The following is a 23,777-nucleotide window of genomic DNA, read 5'->3' as shown; positions in this document are numbered from 1 at the left end:
TACATACTTTCATGTATAATATGTACTATATAATATAGTTAAGGTATCATGTATAACATGTACTACATACTTTCATATATAATTGTACTATATAATATACTTAACGTATCCACAGTATGAGTTTTTTGAATAATCTTTTTAAACCAAAAGCTCTTAAATTTGAAAAAAGTGGGCGGATGAACTTTTTCAAATAGCTTGTTAGTTAACAAGCTCTTGTCGTGAGTCTCTTACTTAGAGATAAAATGAGTATTTTCATTTATTGTTTTTTTTAGGAAAAAAAAAAGACTCGTATAGTGTATGCGTTAGTCTTTCTAAATTTTTTCTAATTTTCACATTAATAATACATGAGTGCCTATCAAAAAAACATACCAGTCCAATTGAATGAATCATTTCATTCTTTCTCCAATTTCTTAGTACAATAGAGAATACTAGCTTGAGGACCAACGTACGTTTGTAGTTGGTAATCATACAAATAAAGTTTTAACTTTCAAGACTTGCATTTGGACATTCATGATCGTGAACATGACTTGAGTACTACTAATAATTTACAAAATTTGCTTTAGAGTGCAAAAAATTTATGAAGATAATTAAATATATAGAGCGGGTAAAGTTTTTTAGATGAAAATTATTTAAGTTGTTATTTTCTTCTAGAAGATTTTAAACACCAACCCATCATTAATGTTATGTAAATCCTAACAAATGTGTTTGACTGGTTCTACGTTAATCTTTGTGGGGTTGGATTGATATGTTGACTACTTCCATTCCATGTCAAATCTTAATTAAAACAATGTTTCTTGAATATATATATATATATATATATATATATATATATATATATATATATATAATAAAAATGGTTGTATCTCTTATAACAAATGTCTTAATGTTGTTTCGTATTTATCTTGAACTATATAAATTTGATTACCATATTGATCAAATAACACATCAAACTCTTTCTTTATTATATAGGTGTGTGTGGCAAAACTAATTGATAACTGATAGTTGGATGTTGTAGCTTTTATTTTTATATGAATGTTTGGCAAAAAAAGCTTTTAAAACATATAAATTACATAAAACCACATTTTTATAATATATAAAATATAAACATAATTAAAAAAAATGTAATTATGTCAATTTGCAAAAATATGAAAGAGCCTTTTGTTACACGCTATTTGAAGTAGCTTTTAGATTTGAAGCTAAAAACTAGAAACTCCTATTGTTGAAGGAAACTTTTTTCCTTTTTAGTTTTCTCTTGAAAATTAAATGCTAGAAACTCCAAAATAATTGCGTTGTAATTAATCATCCAACTATTTCTCTTCTTTCTTTGTCCCACTTTGTTATAAAAAAATATCCAAGGATCACCCAATCCAACTAATTGCAGATTGTTTGCATATTCGTTGACCCAACATTTGGAAAAATGAGAGCTTCTAATTGGTTGTTGACCAAGAGGCTTGGCTGTAGGTTCGATGGATGCCAATGATTAATTAGTACATAAAGGAATCCAACTTCCATTCCATCATGCACATCCTTACCCTCATGATTGGTTTGACGGATTCCATCCCACTATACAAAGGAATTCAACTTTTATTTACAATTTACAAGTCAACCTTTGTTTCATAAATTATTTACTGAAAAATTAGACCTTACAAAAATAATTACAATCCCTAGAAAAGTGGAACGGCATTGAATTTAATCCTACCTCTTGCAAAAATAAAACCAAACCTCATTTGTAATTTTATAAATATGGATTTAAAACTAAGACTATAAACCCTTTCAAAACAAAACTCATACAATAACTATATATGTTTTCAAATCCACTGTTTATGCTCACGAATGTGCAATGTTCAATCCTACTTATAAATGATCAACTTGTGTGTTTAAAAACCAAGTTTTAATCTTCTAAATCCTCATTTTGAATGTTATGGAAGAGTAACCTATAAATGCCCTTCATTTCATTTTCAAAGTCATCGATTTGTTTCAATTTGTGTATTCTAAAAAGGGATAATTTTATTGTTTGAAGTCTTATAGGCTCTTTGTTAATCAGTCAGATTCCTGTTTTGAACATATTGTTGAATACACATTCAACTCAAAGAAAAAATAGCTAACCAAAACCGATAAAATACATAAGATATTTCATTTTCTCGATTGATAAAAATCTTGAAAGGGTACAACTAGTAACCAACATGACCTTGACCAAAGTCAAAATGTTCACATTCATCACCACCCTCATATTTGACATACATTTCTCTTTGTTTCTTCTATCTTTTTTAAAACTTCAATTCCTTTTTTTTCTTGTCATTATTGTCTCTATTTCGATTTTACATCTCAACATAACATTAACACCACCAACATCTTTACATAATTCCAACTTTTTTTGTTCAATTGGATTTTCTCAGTTTTTCGGGCAGCTTTGGTCAGCAAACAGTTCGACCATAACACATGGATGCAATGTAGAGGTTTTTTGACCATTTTTCCTGCAAAATAAACACACAATCATTACTCGAATGATGAGAAAATATATAAGAAAAGATTTGATTTTTTTTTTTTTTTTTACCTTGACATGAGTGCTAGGGAAGGCAGATGTCCTTAAAGTTTCTTGAGTCTCATCCATCATTTTACGCCTTGGAATACTCAAAATAAAAGCAGCTTGATCAGGTGTGGCAGCCATAGATGTTATCCTGTACCCACTTTCCCATCTACGGTGTATTCCTTCACTTGGGTAAAGAAAATCAAGCTCCACAACCTATATTTTTATTAATTTAATCTTATCATCATTATCTCTCAATAATTCATAACATTAATCACCAAAATTACAATTACCTGTTCAGAGAATCCTGCGTTTCTTGACATGACAACACCCCAACGACTGCCAGCTGTCGTCATGGAAGTCACATGGAATCCTTCTTTCCATTTTTTGCTAATCCATTTAAATGGAAACGATTCACTCACTTTGTATGATTGTTGAGTGTATGGCGTTCCTAAAAAAAAATTATTAAAACTATTTTATTTTCTTTTTGATAAAATTAAAATCATGATAATTAAAATAGAAAAAAAAAGATTTATTTAACCTTTAGACATGACAACCAATGAGCTTCCATTAGCAGCACCAGCTATTGAACTGATGTAAAAATTCTTCTCCCACTGTTCCATAATCCAGTCCTGAAGAATAAGGTTAATAGAAAACTGTGTTAATAATGAAATGGAAGAAATACATAAAATATGAAAATGACTAAAATAACCTTGTGAAGAAAGACGGGAGAAACTTCATAAACTTGGGAACAGAATCCTGTTCCTGCATCCATAATTAAGGCCCAAAGATTTGAGGCTGAAGCCACACAGCTGATGTATAGACCATCTTCATTACCCTTATCCACATGTTGAACAAGTCTCGCATCAGCTACATTATAGTGATATCTGCAAATCAAATTAAAATTAAATCAATTATCATTTATTTTTTTTGTTATTTTAAAATGAAAAAAGAAAAACAAATTCATACCTTTGTTTCATTGGGCGACGTGCATTGTAAACAGAAATCCATTGTGTAGCAGGACTACCTAATCTTACTTTCTTTTTTGGTTGTTCATCTTCTTCTAAATTAATAAGCAATCTTCCCCTTTTTTGTCCCACCTGATAAAAAAACAAAATATAAAATATAAAAAACCACTTTTTTTTTAAAAAAAAAAAAAAAAGAAATTTGTGTACCTTGAGTGCCCCATCGATTCTGATTGGTCTTAGTGATGTAACGGGTTCAATAAGGCTCTCAAATAAAGAAATTAATTTAGAATAATTTGGCTCTTCATCAAATTTCATATTTGTAACAGCTTCAAGAAAATGTTTAAATGGTGCAGGACAAAAACAACACATCAACTCAGGTGATGTTGCCATTTTCTTTTTACAAACAAGAAAACTCTTATTGTCTCCCTGTAATATAAAATAAACTTAATGTATTAATGTTAGAAAAAAACAAATTTAGAGTGAAAAGACGAAATTGACCTACCTGGTAGCCTTGCCATGGTAACCTTCCTTTAATGAGAAATATTAATGTGTATGCAAGTGACTCAAGGTCATCTCTTCTACTTCCTGTTCGACCTAAATGTGCATGCACACTTGCATATCTTATTGTCCCCCTAACAAAACATATTTTATCCCAAATTTTACATTAAACTGATGTTATAAATAAACTTTTAAAATAATTTTATATTCACAAACCTAAATATATCTGGTCGTTGATCATACTCAACGTGTTGACTAGAAGTTGAATCTTTCCATTTTGATGCTAAAGAAGCAACAAAAAAACGTGTTAATGATACTTCAACATAATTAATGTAAAGGGGAATCATTAAATAAAGTTAAAAGCATATACCTAAACCAAGGTCGATAAGATATAGTTTCTTTTCATCCACTGTTCCTGGTTGACCAAGTAAGAAGTTTTCTGGCTTCACATCTCCATGAACAAACCTTTATAATATATAAAAAAGACCTCAATGCATTAAGGCAACTAAGAGTGTCATTAAATGTGATTGTTCAAGTTTAGATATGACTTTGACTTACCCTTTTGAGTGAAGCTTTTCAAGAATTGATATTGACTCAACAGCAATGCAAGCCACCATACTTGGTGACATCCTGAATAAAATAAGTAATTAGTAAATAAATATACATTTTTTTCATTTATGTATGTAAGAAGTATGTATGTAAAGTGAAGACTATTATCTTACGATTGGCCTAAAGAATTCCAAACATCCCAAAGACTTGGTCCAAGAATGTCCATGACCTAAAAAAGATTCATAAATTCTCATAAAGATAGAATTTTTATACCAAAAATGAAAAAAGTATGACAAATTTCAAAGTCAAAACTCACCAGAATGTAAAAGTCACCTTGTCGCCCCTTGTAGTGAACCCATGGAATCCCATAACATCCATTCAGTGAGCTTTTTTTTTGTATTAAAATGTGTCAATGTATTAGATCTCAACTCACAAGGTTAAGCATGGAATTATGTAAATGTTTTGGAAAAGATATGATATGTACCTGTAAACTTGCCACTCATAAGGAGGACCATAGTTGCAACCTTTACTATTACGATGCTCAAACTTTAATGCTACCTATAAAAGTAAAACAAAAAAGGATCAAAATTGTAACACAAAGAACTAGTTATTATAAAAGAAAAAAAAGACCTTCATCTATCATTTATTGTTTCAACATGTACCTCAACTGCATCTGGCCCTGTTCTTTCTGTTCCACCACTTAACCTCCTCCCAACATAAACCTGTCCAAAACCACCTTTCCCCAACTTTCTTTCCACCTTATATATAGGAGAATTACCCACTTGTACCTTCATCATAACAAAAACAACACACATTATGAGTTTTCTAAAGGGGGAAAGTTAATCTCAAAGAAAGAGAAAAAAGAAATACCCTTTCGGGAACAGGAGTTGAGTTGCCTTCTTCTTCAACACCCATAACTTTATCACCACCACCACTTCCACCTTCCATGGCAATATCTTTATCTGCAACTGTGTCTAGTCTAATAGGAGCTTCAGGGATAATATCACAAGGAGGTTCAGGGTCCAAATCAATCAACCGAACACCTCTACCTCTACCACCAACAGTTGGCCTCACTGGTAATGCCGCTACAGGCCCTTTGGCTACACCTGCAGCATCACCACCTCTTCCCCTTCCACCACCACCACCAGTAGTCTTTCTTCTAGGTCTGGTTTGGGTTGGTGGGGCGGTGTTTTCTGCTTGATTGATTGGTTGAGTGGCAGGCTGAAGATCACCGAGCCGTTTTGATCTCCTTGCTCCACTTCGAAGTTGTGGCATCGTCACCCATGCAAATTAGATCCAAATCATAACCCTAGTGTTGCGTTTTTAAGCCTTCAATTAGCTACATAAATGAAATAAAACTGATGTGAAAAGATGAACAGATTGAAAAATGAAAACAATGTCGCTAGTGGAAACAGTATCATTTGAATCGGATGAACAAATTGCAACAATGAGAGTGAGAATTTGCTAAATCGGAAAGTGATATATGTCGGATTTATACTATTTTTAGCAAAAGGACTTGTAGATTATCACGAGGATTCTACATTCTGCTACAAGTTTGATTCTTTTGGAAAGAAAATATCTCCAAAAGATTGTAATCCAACGGCATACAGCGTATAAATCCGTCTGACTAAAGAATCATTTTGAATCCAATTGAATTTACTACATAAACGCATAGAAACATAAGCAAATCCCTGACGAAAACAGTCTGTATCGAATTTGAATGAGAATCGGAGAGAAAATCATTGACGAATCAAACCGTCAGATTACGTCGTAGCTCATGAGAACTACTTTATCCGATCATCGAAAATCTTATGAACTCAAAACATTATCCGTATGTTTAAAATTAATTAAAGCGAAAGTATTTCAAATAATAATTAAATAATCAAAAGGCAGATCGACCGCACCTCAAGGACTGCAAAATCAAGATGATCGGATCCAAATGCTTGATCAATCGGCGAATTTCACATGAAAACCTAACTTTTATAACTCGATCGGCTGTCAGATCCTTCCAGTAAACTCCATGATAACAAAAAAACAATATCGCCCTGTGTACCTCTTCGTTTTACCTTATCTGATAAAAATTGAGAGAAATTCAAACTGTTCTGCCACAAAAATGAAAACTTTTTGTTAGTTTAGGGATTCAGGAATGAGAAGAACAGATCAAAGTGATGATCAATTGAGGGAAATGAGATTTGAAACGAAAAATCGTACGAATTGCGATGGGATTGTGTGATTCTTGTTGCGGCTATCGGTGTGTAATGTGTTTGTTTCTCTCTCTGAAAGTATTGCTCTTGCGGTCTTGCCCTGGTGTCCGAGGCCTTTTATATATATATATTAAATAAATAAATGAAAATTAAAATAATTATTTATTTCTTTTTCGGTTTTAGTGTTTCTTTTTCATGAAAATGCAAAAGGGGAAAGTAAAGAATGTGAAGCATGCGACATGTGGCCTTCGATACGACCAATTATTATTCTTATTTTTTCTAGTCCAAAATGGAGTATTATTATTTTGAGAATTCAAAATTTTCAAAAATTCAAGAACAAAAAATAATCATTAGATAAAACTGTTTAATGGCTTAAATCAAAAATACTATATTTGTAATTTTGAACTAAATTAATCATAATCATATCTTTGGTTTTCATAAAGAAAAGCAAATTAAATACAAAAATAAATAATCCTTACAATTCAACTAAACAAATTTAATGCCAAAATGAAAATCTCTCTCTCTCTCTCTCTCTATATATATATATATATATATATATATATATATATATATATATATATATATATATATATATATGTGTGTGTGTTCGTCTTCCTTGCCGCTTTCCTCTCCATCTGCTACCCTCCAACCTTCCTCTTCTCTTCGCGTTTTACCATCAATTCTTCGGTGATGTTGCTGAACAAACAATTAATTCGATGAAAAACGTAGGAAAGGTTTTTACTCGTTAGGTCAAAAATGATTTTTGTATTTATTGTTACTCAACCGAATATGGTTCGAAATATTCAAACTTGTTCATTTATGTTTTTGGGTTGAATTACGAACTTTTTTGTGATTTTTGAAATTATTTGTGAATTTCAAACTAATTATTCATCTCAGATATATTTTGAAATGATATAGCATGATATAGAAAAGAGAAGATAAAAAAACTCAATCTTTTACACTAAAATCAAAATTTCGAAAAAAATATCTAGGGATGAGAGAAAAATAAAAAAAACATTTCGAAAATGAAAAAAAAAATTATTAAAAATCCAAATTTTATAAACATTATCATAAGTATTAGCAAATTATAAACATGTATGTACAATTGAAATAGTCTTAGAGTCAAAAAGTCAGCATATACTTAGTTTAGAGTTAGGAGTACTTATCTCTAGTTTCCGTTCTAGTTTACTGTATAAATACATGTATTTACATGATATCAATACGAAAACAATTCACACTTCATTATATGGTATCGGAGCGTACCTTATCTTGTTTCTCGTTCCATGGCGACAGGAACCCCTCATCTTCTTCACATGGTAGCCATCACCGCCTCCACAATCAACTTTAAAATCCCTTCGATTATTGTTAAGCTTGACCGTGAGAACTACTCTTTATGGCGCACAACCATTGTCGCGGCTCTTGAAACCTTCGATTTGGATGATTTCGTTTTCGATCCTACTCCACATCCGACCACCATCATCGTTCCAGCCTCGAAGGAACCCCTGCCACCATCGATTCTCCGACAATTCCAAGCACTCCGGATACCACCTCTCCTAACCCCGACTTCACTATGAGGAAGAAGCGCGATCGCTTTGTTCTCTTGTGGCTTCGATCCACCTTGTCAGAAAAATCCCTCACTATTGTTACTCGATGTAATATTTCGCAAATGGCCTGACAAGCCATGGAGAAAACATTTCAAGCCATGGAGAAAACATTTCAAGCCCAAACTAGGGCATGTCGAATGCAGCTAAAAGCCCAACTCTAATCCTTTTCCAAAGGGTCCATGACCATGATTAAATACATCGAACGGAAACGATCGATAGCTAAGACTCTCATTGAAAATCTTCACCATGTAGCCGATGAAGATCTTATTGGCTATCTCCTAAATGGGTTAGATTCGTTATATGGGGCTTTTACAACCGCTTTTATGATAAAGATAAAAGTTCTCTCTGTCGATGATCTTACAGGTCTATTACTTCAAGAAGAAGCACGAATCAACATGACTATCTTAGACAAGCCTCTTTTCAGTCCACATTTATTGCTCTCATTGTCAATCACTCCAACAATCGTCCTAATACTAATTTCAATGGGCCAACTTCGGCGTCTTCATCTGCTCCTCGTAATACCGATCCTCGTCGTAAGAGACCGTTTTGTCAAATCTGCAACAAACAAGGTCATAAAGCCATCGATTGTTGGCAAAGGGGAAATCAGACGAATTTTCCTTCTTGCCGACCTAATCCCATAAGTCAACCCTGCATGCCCGTATGACTCAACATCACAATCATTCTATTGTGTTTGACCCTTCATGGTATTTTGACCCATGAGCTACAGATCATGACTCTTCTGACATTCCAAACTCAACATAGCAGATGAATACAAGGGTGATGACAAGCTCTAAGTACGAAACAATAACCAATTGTCTATTTCTCATGTTGGTTCATCTTTTCTTCCTAATCTCAAATTGCCCAATGTGCTTATAGTTCCGAAACTAACCAAAATTATTCTTAGGTTCTCTAATTTAACTCAGGATAATAGTGTTTACATGGAATTATGGCCTAAACATTGTTATGTTAAGACTTTTCAGAGTCAAACAATCCTCCGAGGGGACGTTAATGATGGGATGTATCAGCTGCCTTATACCCGAGCCAAACCTCGTTCTATGGCTTTCACTGACATTCATACCTCTCTCCACGGATGACATAGACGGCTTGATCATCCACATGAACCTATTTTAAGGCATTTAGTTTCTTCATTTAATCTTCCTTTGTCATCAAATAAATTACCAACTGTTTGTGATTCATGTCAAATGGGAAAAAGCCATCATTTTCATCTTCCAAACACTCATGTCTTTTATTCTAAACCTTTTGAATTAGTGTGCTCAGATGTTTGGGGACCTTCCCTTGATTTTTCTTTGAATGTAAATGGATATTTTCTCTTATTTATTGATGATTGCACAAAGTTTGTATGGATTTCTTTTGCCTCAAACATCACAAGTATTCTCCATGTTTCAACAATTTCGTACCATGATCAAAACCCAATTTTCTTGTGATATAAAGAACTTACAAACAGATTGGGGTGGTGAATTTCGCAATGTCTCCAGTTTCCTTCACAATAATGGAATTGTTCATCATGTTTCTTGTCCATATACACAAGAACAAAACGGTGTCGTTGAACGTCACAATCGTATCATCATCGAAAAGGGATTAACACTCGTAGTGTAACATTCAAGTTTTGGTAAGTTTCCCTTTAAGTCCCTAATGTAAAATTTCTTTCAATTTGGTCCATTGGTTAGTACGCAGGGCGTACTCATTGAGTACGCTTAGCATACTAGCCACAGATTTGGTCGCGGAACTTAACCACGTGCAGTGGGCGTACGTGGAGTACGCATGGCGTACGTGTGTCTGGGATAAACCCTAGTTTTTAGGGGTTGCACCCTATTTAAGGACCTTAAGTCCCCCAAGTCCCTTACCTTTTCAACCACCATTTCCCTTGAAGTGCAAATCTCGAACCCTAAGCCACCGTTAGTGCATTTGTGAGCTTCCTTGAGAGTTTTTGGTGGCTCTTTAGAGTTTTGAAGAATAAGGGAGCTTGGGAAGAAGCAAGGACGTGGGAAGAGCTTGTAGATCCAGACGTTTGGCACCATTTCTGACCCATTGAAGGTATAAAGCTTAAACCTTGAACATTGCATGTTTAGATCTAGTTTTAGGGTAGAAAATGTCATCTTTTGGTCCCATAGTTTGGATTCTTGGAGTTAAGGAACTTCAGACCATATGAGCTGTCCTTTTGAGCTCTTAGAGGTGTTTTAAGTCATAAAAATCGGATCTTGATGGTTAAGCCTCAACCATGCAAGTGTTAGTGTGCTTATGGACTTGGTGCATGTTTTGAGCACCATCCTTGCATGAAAAAGCATAAAGTTTGCAACTTTATGGCTTAGGACATTCTTAGGAGTATGGATCTAAGTTTTGGACATTAGGTCTTAAGGGATTAAGTCATGGAAGTAAGAATGGGGTGGCAGACCAGTACGTCATGTGTACTTAAGTGTACGTTGTGTGTACTGGGTCAACGCCTCGACCTCTGGTCAACACCAGCGTACTATGGGCGTACAAGCCAAGTACGTCGCGTGTACGCAATTGGTGCGCTTGGAAGATTTTGGGCTCGTTTGATGTTAGGCTTTAGACTTGAGTAAGTTGGGAATCGGGCCCACCTAGGTGTATCAAGTCATTTTTGGGCCTAAGGCCATGTTTGGGGGTCATTGGGCCATATTGAGCCTTAGAGTCCCTATGGTGGGCTTGGATGCCTTTTTGGGTTTTTGTGGATTTGGTCCTTGGAGAGAAGGAGGCCCAATAAGGCAAAGGTGAAGGAGCTTTTTTGCCTTAAGTCAAGGATTAGGGTGTTAGACTTCGTGTTAGAATGTGACCTAATTTCTAATTAGGGTTTTGTGCTTGTGCGATGGGGAGAGGAGTTCGCGAGTCATCCGCTGAGTGCGATTTGATACCCACAGTCTGAGGTGAGTATTCCTTCACAGTAGTTGTGGGTCGAAGGCACTAATGCCAACCCATTAGTTTGTGTTATAACGTGATGATTGTCTTTGTGATAATTTCTAGTTATGTATGTATATGCTTGATGACTCTGTAATTATTGTTATGATATTATGTGGTAGTGGTAGGGGGTGAAATAGACTCGGTATCCGGTTGAAATAGACCGAAGGGGTAGGCCAGCACACAGCTATGCTTGGCAGTATCCGGTTGAGATAGACCGAAGGGGTAGGCCAGCACCCATATATGCTTGGCAGTATCCGGTTAAGATAGACCGAAAGGGATAGGCCAGCACCCAGATATGCTTGGCAGCATCCGGGTGAGATAGACCAAAGGGGTAGGCCAACACCCATATATGCTTGGAATTATGTTTGTTTATTATGTGGTATGTTGGAGGAACTCACTAAGCTTTGTGCTTACAGTTTATATTAATATATTTATGTGTTCCCTTTTTGTATGTTTTTGAACCATTTGCAGAATAATTAATTTATTCAAACATCCACAATCAGTCCTATTTATGGAAGTAAGTGGTGATTTAAGATTTTCATGAAGCATTGCTAGATTGTTCATTGAGATGAACATAGTATAGAGATTGCGACCAATACTAATGAGCACATGAAAATATATATTTTAAGTATTGGAGTAACCCGTATTTGGAGATTACTCCATGGATTATGTTATAAGTAATTCTAAGATGGAAATTGATGGGTTTTGAGCATAACATCATTCTTATGGTGTGCATGCAACCCTAATGCTTTGGATCTAGGTTTTCCTCACTTTGCACATGCAAACAATCTTCCAAAGCATAAACCCTAATCTAACATGTCTAAGAATGAAATTCATATGTACATAAGGGTTTGGAATCTTACATTACTTGTTATGTAGCAATAACAAGAACACCTTGAATATCCTTGACCTCTGAAAGCTTAGTGCCCCAAGTGTTGCACCTCTAATGGAGTCACAAACACTCAATGCAAATGATAAAGTAGGAGAGAGGAGATTTCGACCACTCTAGGGTTTCTTTAGCCCTTGGACGAAAATCCCTTGGTCATGGGGTCTATTTATACTTGTGGCTGCTAGAGTTTTAGGTGGAAACCCTAATATGTCTGCTTAAGCCTTAAGCAGCCCATTGACCACTTCTAGAATACACCTTGAACGAATTCTTTATGGGCTTCCCATATAATTCGTCTAATCTTATTCCAAGGTGATCCATCAGCCCAATTGCAACTATCAGTGATTTGCAATATCAGTCCCAAATTATCTAATCAATCTCTTTTGATCACTAAATTAATTCCAAAGTAATTTCTGATCAATACTAATTAAATAATATGATTTCCAAATAATATATTAATCTTGTAATATATTAATAAAAACATTTTGAGTACGAATTTATTATTCACGTAATAAATTCCACTCTCTCTCCTCTTGTTATCCTATCAAGTTGCATGAGTGAAGACAACCCAAAAGGACCATGCTCATAATCGGGTCAAGTACATACCAAGAATAGTTATGGGCTTAGACACCTAATCCAACAGTCTCCCACTTGGATAAGTCTAATAACTATTATTGCAAGTATGACTTCAAAACCTAATCAGCAATCATAGCTTTCAAAAGCCGCTGTCAACTCTGATCTTATCAGAAGCGCGTCCTTTAGATAAGGGATCATATATTCCTCCATTCTACAAGATATTGTATGAACTGAGACATGAATTTTAATCATTCTCTCTGTTCATGTGTTGTTTCCCGATTTCTGATATATGACGACTGACTAATTGAACAGATCAAATCAGTCCAGGCTTGGCCAAGCGCTTTGGGGTGTCATCACGAAATCATCGAGGGGCCCACAGATATCGCTTTTATCCAACTTGGGTAAAAGGAACGGATAAATGTCGACTCATATGCTTGCTCTATTTACTCCTCAAATTACACACAATAATACATTTTATAACACCAAGTTACTGGTGCGTTTACGTGTTATCAATGCGCAATCGACTTGTAAACTGCAACTCATATCTCTCCGTTTCAAGAATATAAGATATTATTGTCTCACAATCACTAGTGATAAAATCCATGAAGTGATTCACGTGAGCGTGGGTTTAATCCAATACTATAATCTTATTACATAAGTACTCATGAACTCTGCAACAAACTTGTGTTATGTTTAAACACTTTAGACAATCTACAGACAGATCCATGACAGTCTTGCCTCAATACCTACTTCCAACGTATGATCGACTGTGGATGTTCGAATAACCTAGTTATTCTGGAAGTCAAAACATACAAAGCGAAACATAAGAATAATCGAATCCAATATGGACTCAAACTTGTGAGTATAAATAAAACACTTATTATTTAATCACCATATTGATTACACATTATTCATTGTATAATGTTTCGAATAATCAACTTACTACTTGAATTAAAACACTAGTTGTCCCATGCTCCAAGCATGCACACTTTGTCTACATATGGTCCTTACTTTGTGAAATAAATCATCTGAACACATTACCAATGATACTCATTTCACAACTCCTAATCCTTATCATAAGTGTAAGAATACCGAATTCTTACCACTATCAGAATATGTTAGATTCTATCATTTTATGCAATGATCCTTTTGTAATGTCACAGCACCAAAGTCACCAAGACTTTGCCAATGAAATTACAAAGTGCTCTATTGGAGATTGTTACAAGACAACTCCATAGATATGAAGTCTCAAATTCAAAGTACATTCCTTTGAACATTCTTCTTGCATAAAAGTTTCTAATCTACATAGATTCTTAATATCCAACTCCCATTACGGAAACATTTCCATATTCACCATATGACAACTCATTCTTAATAGATTCCTATCTATTCATGCCAATATGTTCCATTCAATACCATACTTCCAACTGCTCACAAGCGACCAATCCTTAGCGAACCTCAGATTGTCCTTGACAGTTGTGTAATTATTTTAGTCATTTCTGGTTCTGGTCCTTTTTCCCTCTTAATGCCCTAGGCATTTGGAAAATCAAAACGGTCGAATGTTACAGCATATGCACTCGATCCTATAACCGAAGCGTATAGAACACGATTCATAATGTCTTACATAAAGACATGATACTTTACCAATCTCTTGCTATAATATTGTCATATATAGAATTCTCTTACGTTGAATCTTTTCAACATAACATTCATATATGTCCTTTGACTAAATTTGATTAAAATTTCTTGATCTAAGCTTTTAGAATTGAAATGAAGTATAAATTTCGCTCCCTTAATTATAGCAAAACAACTTTTAAACCTCTGCAACTTTGCGAATTGAAACTTTTGTTTCTATGATTAATATTGCTAACTTGCAATCCTTACCATAATGATCATGCTCTCACTAACATGATGATTACATCCTTACCAGCATAACACTTATGCTCCCACTAGCTTTGACATGTATTCAGAAATCAGCTGGACTTCTAGAAATTCAATACTTATTGACTTTCTTAACCAAAGTTCATATTTATGATATGAGACGCTTCGATAAATCTTTATCTAAGCTTATACACCCTTTAGAAAGCTCACATGTGTGTCTAAACAATTTCAAAACTTATAGCAATAAGTCTTAAATGTTCAAACCATTTGCCATTTCTCACAATTCGAACTATGAAGAGGGATGCCATAATCATAATCGAATTTGTGAACACAGTTTACACAATAGCTAACTCCTTAAAATCTTCTTAGTGAAAGCTTTTCCTCACAATCATTTTCATGAAATGGAGAGAAACCTTATCACTAAGATTTTATGGTGTATGTGTTCCTATCCGTGTGAATTTGTCATAACCATAATCACAAGACAAGGTTTGTGACAAATCCAAACTCATATGGACTGAACTTGTTCAATCTCAATTTCTTGCCACCTGGTAGTACAAGTGCCCACCATGTCTTCCAAGTCATTCAGCGGCTCACCTACACAGATCAATGTACTTTCCATTGATTAAGGTGCTTTTCTTTATGCATTCAAATGAGAACTCATAGAACTCACATGCATATTCAACCTTAACTGGAATGGGCAAGGAAACAAGAATATGTCAATACGATAGGTTACAAACCTGAAGTCGTGTGCTAGTGATTAACAATGAGTTTACTCCTGATTAGTTCTTGAACCTTTTTCAAGATCTTTAAGACTCCCACTAACCTCTCGACATATATGATTCTCTTGTCAAGAAACATTCCTTAACAAACAAATATTCAAGAGTTAGTGTGGGTCCTTATCAAGACAAACACTACACACAATTGGTCCTAGTTTGTCTTTGTCTTATCCAAGACATCACAACTTACCAATTTCAAATGCGCGAGAGTAATAAACATTTCTTACTCCATATTCGATTAGTGTTATAAACCTTTTCACAATTACGTCACTCAAGTCACAATCTTGGAGTATGACTCTAAGACTCGATTTTGGAACGAAGTATGATTTAACCATTCCAACAATTTATGATTCCTCTTCTTAGCCATACAAGTGCACTAAGGTGTCCTTAGAGGATCAATTGTGATATGGTTTCATACTCATAAAGACGATCATAAATCATGATACTCAAGTACTCTCCCTTCTTTTCAGATTGGAGAAACTTTTATCTTTCTGCCTAATTGATTCTTCTTATTCGTTCTGCTATTCATTGAAACTTTTCCAATTACACTTAATCTTGTAAGTATAACCATATTTACTACACTTTAGTAAATCATAACGAATAGTCTTATCGTTCTTTGTGGTGGACTTGACCAGTACACATCAATGTGTACTAGTTTCCCCAGTCCTTCACTTGACTCACATCTATATGTGAACAAGGAATTAGTCTAAATTTTCCAAAGATGAAGGTTCTCATTCATCATACAATACCAGTTGCATCATTCCAAGTTTATGTCCAATTGAAACTTGGGTGATGAGAATCATTCCTTATTTGGTAAATTTTTTGACACTACCACAAATAACATAAAAAAGAATCACATCCATTTTTCAATATTTGGAGCTATACCACATAAGATTTGACACCCAAGGCATGGATGAGCTGTTCCCATGTCTAAAGTCAGTTGAAGATGGAGCTAAATTGAAGAATATCAACCTCGCGACTACTATCCCAGGGGAGTTTGTTCCAATTCCTTCTTTATTTTATTGTTCTTTATCATGCATAATATGCAATGGGGACATTGCATAAATTAAGTGTGGGGTAGGGGGTTGGTTATATTAGTTAAATTAGTAAGATTAGAATCCTAATTCTAGGTATAATTTTAAAATTGCTAGGACTTAATTGAGAAAATTTGGTAAAAAGCAATTAGGATTTTATGCTAGTGTTACATTTGATGATTGTATGAAGACCCAAATGTTTAGTTGAGCCTATATACGTTCTAGTGCATTTGTGGCCCCCTTTATTCTAGTGAAATCATGGGACAAAAACACAACCTCGCTTAGTTTGAGGCATGCAATATGTTTAGCATCGTGTACTTGAAATGTATCCAGGAAAACTATTATCCTTAACCAATAAAGGTTGAAGTTGAGCGCCCCTGCTTAAGCATGTAGGGCTTTGAGTGAAAAAAAAGTGAGTTACATGTAAAAGAAAAAAAAAAGAGAATTACAAGAAAAGTTTGAAGAATTTTGGAGCAGTCAAAGTAAAGATTAAAAGATCAAAATTCTAAAGAAGATCAAAGTTGAAGATACCAAAAAATCAAAAAGTTGGTGAATTCAAAGAAACGAAAGACAAATTATCAAAGAAGTGAAGAATTCTAAATAACTCCATATTGGTATTGGAAAAGTTGTAATTTTATAGATTATGTGTGCTTGGGTTGCTCGACCAAAAATACCTTGAGGTTAGAAGGTTTTCTGCGGATGGATTCGGAGGGATGCATAAAATGAGCATTGTTCGGAAAAAGTGGGCGAGTGTTTATGAGGATTGTAAGTATTTCGGATTAAGGGGGGTTGTTTAGGAAAACTTTAGACACAAATGCATGCGTTGCGGTCTTAGCATAATGGCTGGGTTTGATTGGGATTGTCTTATGTGATGCTAGTATGTTTAAAATTCAGTTTTGCTTGGGGGCAAGCAAAAGGCAAGTGTGGGGTATTTTGATATTTGCATACTTAGCTATATTTTTAGTATAGGTTTATATAATTTATTAGCTAATTATTTACGTTTTATGGACAAAAGGTACTTAATAATGTTCAAATTGTATTTTCAGTCCAAAAGGGAAGCTCGGAAGCAAAAGGAAGCAGGAGTCACGATCGAAAGCTCGGGAATGGAAGAAAGAAGGAAAATGCTGAATTCTGAAGCTACTCGGCGAGTAGGGACGACTACTCGACGAGTCCATACGAAGGTTCGCGAAGAAATACGAGAAGTCCTTGCCGCATACGGATTCAACAAAGGGATTCGACGAGTCGGTGGGCTACTCGACGAGTAGCCCCTGTTTTGAGATATCTATAAATAGAAGCCACAAATCCGAATGGAGGCTCTCTCTGGCTTTTGGAGAACTTACTTGGCGACTAAGGAACTTGCTGAAGATCAGAAGAACGTGTGAAGAACCCTAATCTCAAAAGAATAAGGCAACTAGTAAATTTTCTACTTTACCTTTGAATAGAATGATGTTTGGTTTATTTAGATTCGTTTTTAGGTTTTCATACACTGAAATCATGAACTAAATTAGTTAGTTTCTGTTTAGGAAAGACGAATTTGCTCCTATGGTTTGATACATTCTTTTGATTAATTGTTAATTGGTGATTTTGTTAAATTAAGCTTGTTAAAGACCCTTATGCATTAACCATAACTATTTTCTGTTAATTGCTAAGTAATTAAGTTGCATGAACATCTCTTGATTGCTTATCTCATATAAATTTATGTGAACACATTGCTATATGCCTAGGAATAATGAATATGAAACTAGGATTAACTAGAGAATGGGTAAATTAATGTGTGAGCTTGATTGATACTCCATCAACAAGAGGTTAGTTGAATCACCAATTTAATTAGCTAATTACAAGTCTTATTTAATCCGAATAAATTGAACTAGGAGGTTTATTAGTTTAATCACTTGATCATTGCTTAAATTAATCTATTTCCTAAGGATTGGTAATAACGAATGTGAATGTAATCACCATAATCGGTAACCAATAACAATTAATCTATTACATTAACATAAAAATTAACCATAGGAGTAAAGGAGTTGAACCTAAACAGAAACCCTTTTGATCATTGAATTTAGTTGTCTTTACGTGTTTTCAGCTATTAGTTGATTAGTTAAGCTTTAGTTTAAGTTTCTAGTCTTGTAAAACTAGAGAAAACCCTATTTTCATTACTTGTCTTTTAGATAATATTAGTTATTACTTTTAATTTTCCGTTCCCTGAGTTCGATACCCTACTTATTTAGCCATACCACAATTGATAGGTCCACTGCCTTTTGTGTGTTAATTTATAATTAAAAGTAGGTTTAAAACTAGTTGAGTTTACACACATCAAACTTTTCAAGTCTTCGAACACGTGGGTTAGGGAGAATTATTGGAGGAGGTGAAGCATGATTTTCATTTCCACGATCAAATCGTGGAACATCATCTTCGTGTGGAAAGCTTTTTCCAAAGGATTCAGGAAGACCATAGTTGTTTGACATCTACAAAACGGGAGAAAATTCAAGTTAGTTGATAAAAGTCCTCGGTATATCACCCAAATAAATATCAAGGCTAGGATCCAACAAAATATTCTACAACTCGGAAGAGGGATGCCATAATCCAGTTGCAAAATATTTGAAGGTAGGTAAATGACGATTTACCAATTTCCACCATGAAAAACGAAAAAGTAGTTTAAGTTTTAAATGAATTGAAACTCCTAGTTCTTTTGAGATTCATTGAACCTTTCAATGACATGTTTAATCTCGATTATGCCCTTCAAGTTTGTGACTGGGATGTCGAGGATCACAAACAAGGTGTGAATGACCATGCAAATTAGCTTGGTACTCTCGAAGACGTTTACCACCTAATCAATGTGCCGGTTAACCACACACGCTCCATTGATCTATGATAATCTACGAGCTACCCATTGCCATCCTTCATTGGTCCCATATTAGTATGTCGGTTAACCACACACGCTCCACTAATGACCAACAAGGTGCAATGTGCAATTTCATTGATTGGCACCAAATTCACATTTTTCCTAAAGTAACTAAGATTTGGGAATTTATAAAAGTGTTTAGTTACTTCGTATTTCATTATACTTATAATGGAAGTTTGTGTCCTATCCTACCCGTTCCGCTAACGACCCTCCACTATTCAAGGGTGCGGTGGGTAAGAGTGGATACCCAATGACGGTCATTTTACAGGCCGCTTCCTTAAACACCCATTATAGACCAGCTTCATGAATGAGGCATACTAACGGTAAGACTGAACTTTTACTTATACATATAATTTATTAAACTTTTAGTTTTATATAGTATAAGGGTGTATTTTATACTTTTAAAATACTAGATGGTCTAATCTAATAAATTATACTTTTAATTTAATTAAATATAAACCAATACATTATGGATTTATTAACTCTCTTTTAATTACACACTTAATTAATTTAATAAAACCATAAGGGTGTAATTTGAACCATTCAAAATATTATCAAGGTTCTAAATTTAAGATTTCAAAATAAGGCTATTTAATAAAATTTTAAATTTCATAACCAAGAGGTGATCTTTTGAAACTTTTCAAATTACTAGGGTTTAAGAATTTAATATTTTAAAATTAAAACTTTTAATTAAATTTCAAATTCTAAAACTTGAGGGCAAATTTTGAAACTTTTCAAAATTATATTTTAGATCAAATTTGAAAAATAATTAAATATCATATAAATAATATTTATCACATAATTTGACCTAATCTAATTTTTCAAGACAATATAATTCAAATCAATTTACAAATAATCAATCTTTAGCTTATAAAAACAAGTAATTATCTTAAATTGACAATTATCCATTAATTTGATTAGGATGTCAATCACCATAATAAAAAATCCGATTTCAATTTGAATAAAGCAATTTATGGTAATTATCCAAGGCAAATTAGGGCAAAATTTTCGAAATCCTGCTGTAAGACTGAGCTCAGGTCGTGAGCACTGTGCTCACGTCGTGAGTCTGGTTCAATTATGAAAAACGAAAATTTCCAGCTTTGAAAAACTTAACTTTTGCATCATATAACAGAAAAACTACCCTAGGCTCTTATACCACTGATGGGTTTTGAGCATAACATCATTCCTATGGTGTGCATGCAACCCTAATGCTTTGGATCTAGGTTTTCCTCACTTTGCACATGCAAACAATCTTCCAAAGCATAAACCCTAATCTAATATGTCTAAGAACGAAATTTATATGTACATAAGGGTTTGGAATCTTACCTTACTTGTTATGTAGCAATAACAAGAACACCTTGAATATCCTTGACCTCTGAAAGCTTAGTACCCCAAGTGTTGCACCTCTAATGGAGTCACAAACACTCAATGCAAAGGATAAAGTAGGAGAGAGCAGATTTCTACCACTCTAGGGTTTCTTTATCCCTTGGACGAAAATCCCTTGGTCATGGGGTCTATTTATACTTGTGGCTGCTAGGGTTTTAGGTGGAAACCCTAATATGACTGGTTAAGCCTTAAGCAGCCCATTGACCACTTCTAGAATACACCTTGGACGAATTCTTTATGGGCTTCCAATATAATTTGTCCAATCTTATTTCAAGGTGATCCATCAGACCAATTGCAACTATCAGTGATTTGCAATATCAGTCCCTAATTATCTAATCAGTCTCTTTTGATCACTAAATTAATTCCAAATTAATTTCTGATCAATACTAATTAAATAATATGATTTCCAAATAATATATTAATCTTGTAATATATTAATAAAAACATTTTGACTACGAATTTATTATTCACATAATAAATTTCACTCTCTCTCCTATTGTCATATTATCAAGTTACATGAGTGAAGGCAACCCAAAAGGACCATGCTCATAATCAGGTCAAGTACATACCAAGAATAGTTATGGGCTTAGACACCTAATCCAACAGAAATATCTCATACTCTTCAAACGAATATGCATGAGATTCTATCCTACAATCTAATGTGCCTTGGTTTTCCCCAACGTTGTTCATAACTCACAGTGACAACTATATAGGGATTTACCATATACGCCATGAAGAATAGGGCAGCTATATATAGTCAAAGTTTATTTGGTCACTCTTCCTTAATAGGGAAGTTGATATCTCTGGGCCCCTCGATGATTTTGTAACGACCCAATTTTCGAAGGAAAATTTTCATTTTTAAATAGTCAAAAACATTTTCCATAAACCATAAAATCTCAAGTAAATATGTTTTGAAATTCGTAACAATTACAATATTATTCCAATCATCAGAGTGTCCCATAAAAACGTCGGAGAGAGAGTGCATGCCGCGTCATCAAGCCTTGCCCTTGCCCTTAGGCTAGGATGTACATGAAACAAATCCACAAACTATAAGCTAATGCTTAGTGAGTTCCCCAGAGCATACCCCACACAATCCACATAATCACATAATCCATATTAGCTATAAAAGCTACATAAACCATACAAGCCATACATACAAACATATAAGGATGCCGTGGGCTCCTCCCAAGGTCTTACTCCAGGATGTCATGGGCTCCCCCACATGGTCTTACACCTAAGTGTCATGGGCTCCCCCCATGGTCTTTAGCTGGAAAGCCATGGGCTCCCCTACATTGTCTTACATCCAAGTGTCATGGGCTCCTCCCGTGGTCTTTACTTGAAAAGTCATAGGCTCCCCCACATAGTCTTACATCTAAGCACCATGGGCTCCCCCATGGTCTTCCCTACAAGTGTCATACTCACATAACACATAATCAAACAAAAATCCACATATCATAAAATGGGCCGACCTTGGTGCCTTAGACCCATTGGTATAGTGAGAAAATTCACCTCTCGTGAATGCTGAACTGACAAGATAAGATCAGATAAGTCCCACGCACTGCTCCAACTCAACTGCCTATAATCATCATGTGATTAACTTGTCAAAATCCCAAAATACCATAAATACCCTCAAAGTCAACCCTGGTCAAAGTCAAGGTCAACAGTCCATGTTGACCCCAACTCGTCGAGTGCATCCAGCAACTTGCCGAGTTACCTGAGTAACTCATCAAATCGCTGAGTTACCCGAGTAACTCATCGAGTTTCTAAATGTCTAGAAGACCGAAAACTCATGTAGACCGCAAACTCTAATCCTTCACCGAAATCACTCCGAATCTCGAAAACGGGTAAACCTTACCCGACTCGTCAAGTTGGCTAAGGAACTCGACGAATCCCTTCAGTCCTTTTTGTGTTCAGACATTTTTAAGCTACCCCAAAGCTCCAAAATGCAGATCTAGCCTCCTAGGGCATGGTTTCCACGTAAAGTTGCAAACTTTACGTGCATGCAAGCTCTTAATGCCAAAACCAAGCTAAGGGAGGGGTTTAAACCAAAGAGAAGGGCCAAATCTTGATGTTTTCAGTAACTTTATAACTCTAAGGACTTAGAGGAGTCCAGATCTGAAGTTACAACTTCAGATCATGCCCAATACCCGAAATAATCTACAAATGTACTAAAAATGACCTTAAACCCAAGAAAAAGGGGATCTAATGCTAGAATGACCAAGGTAACAGCTTGTTACCTTCAAATGGAAGCCCAAACGATGTAGATGTTGGATCTACAAGCTCCTTCCCGTTCCATGCTTCTCAACCTTCAAACTTCTTCAACAAGTTGCACCAAAAACACTCTCTTAGCCCCTCAAGCATAAGGAAGCAGCAAAGAACGGCTAGGGTTTCTTCTCTGGGTAATGAAGTGGTAAGGGAGGCCACAATAGGCAGATTAAGTCCTTTATATAGGGTGCAAACCCTAAAAATTAGGGGTTTCCTTTACAACGCATACTCGTCGAGTCGTGGCCTTCCGAGTCGTCGAGTAGGATTTAAATCCCGCGTCCTCATAAAATGATCTCCACTCGACGAGTTGGAGCTCCCCAACTCGTCGAGTCCTAGCATAAAACCCTAAAACTTGGAAAATTAGATGATACCTGGAACGAGTGTTACAGATTTGGTGACTGCCAATTAGATGCTTGGCCAAGCTGAGACTAGGTTAATCTAATCAACAGTTAGTCGAATATGATCATCACAAATTTCAACCGGGAAACATAATCTTGAACACCGAGATTGACATGTTATCCATGACTCAGGTTTATATAGATATCTTGAATAGTAAATGAATATGTTATCACTAGTCTAAGAGTTGTTTTATTGCTAAGTTGCAATAAGTACAATAGTTGTATAGAATTGCACACTCTCTGTCTATTATTAGTGAATGTTGGACCAAATAATGTTGAATGACTTGTGTAAATGGGAGACTATTGGAAATAGTTCCCACAGTCACAACATTGATACTATTACTATTATAAGAGAGTCCCTTTGGGTTATATGCAAGGACATAAAT

The 23,777-nt window shown here is 34.9% G+C and overlaps 1 protein-coding gene and 1 long non-coding RNA gene across 4 annotated transcripts; one reads left to right on the top strand and one right to left on the bottom strand.

Moving 5' to 3' along the window:
* Positions 1-2,120: 2,120 nt before the first annotated feature.
* Positions 2,121-6,855, bottom strand: LOC145119263 (casein kinase 1-like protein HD16). Of its 3 annotated transcripts, XM_079054890.1 has the most exons (18): positions 6,754-6,842; positions 6,447-6,644; positions 5,413-5,881; positions 5,205-5,330; positions 5,027-5,100; positions 4,859-4,928; positions 4,716-4,771; positions 4,552-4,623; positions 4,364-4,458; positions 4,210-4,276; positions 3,998-4,127; positions 3,703-3,921; positions 3,497-3,627; positions 3,240-3,414; positions 3,069-3,159; positions 2,821-2,978; positions 2,555-2,743; positions 2,121-2,474 (listed from the first exon to the last, which is right to left on the bottom strand). In XM_079054890.1, the coding sequence occupies exons 3-18, from the start codon at positions 5,815-5,817 to the stop codon at positions 2,415-2,417; spliced, it is 2,118 nt and encodes a 705-aa protein (XP_078911016.1). In that variant the 5' UTR covers positions 5,818-5,881; positions 6,447-6,644; positions 6,754-6,842; the 3' UTR covers positions 2,121-2,414. The 3 variants fall into 3 exon arrangements, with proteins under 3 accessions (XP_078911016.1, XP_078911015.1, XP_078911014.1); XM_079054889.1 differs by having other exon boundaries at positions 3,497-3,921; positions 6,447-6,639; positions 6,754-6,855; XM_079054888.1 differs by having other exon boundaries at positions 3,497-3,921.
* Positions 6,856-8,572: 1,717 nt separating this feature from the next.
* On the top strand, positions 8,573-18,015 carry LOC145119225 (uncharacterized). Its single transcript, XR_013713753.1, has 3 exons — positions 8,573-9,980; positions 10,314-10,405; positions 17,487-18,015. It is a non-coding gene; the product is annotated as an uncharacterized LOC145119225 (long non-coding RNA).
* Positions 18,016-23,777: the final 5,762 nt, after the last annotated feature.

This window comes from Lactuca virosa, chromosome 6 (assembly GCF_052849685.1).
Source record: "Lactuca virosa cultivar CGN04683 chromosome 6, Lactuca_virosa_CGN04683_v6, whole genome shotgun sequence".
NCBI classification, from domain to species: Eukaryota; Viridiplantae; Streptophyta; class Magnoliopsida; order Asterales; family Asteraceae; genus Lactuca; species Lactuca virosa.
The sequence above is the reverse complement of the archived record's forward strand: the minus strand, read 5'-3'. Positions and strand labels throughout refer to the sequence as shown.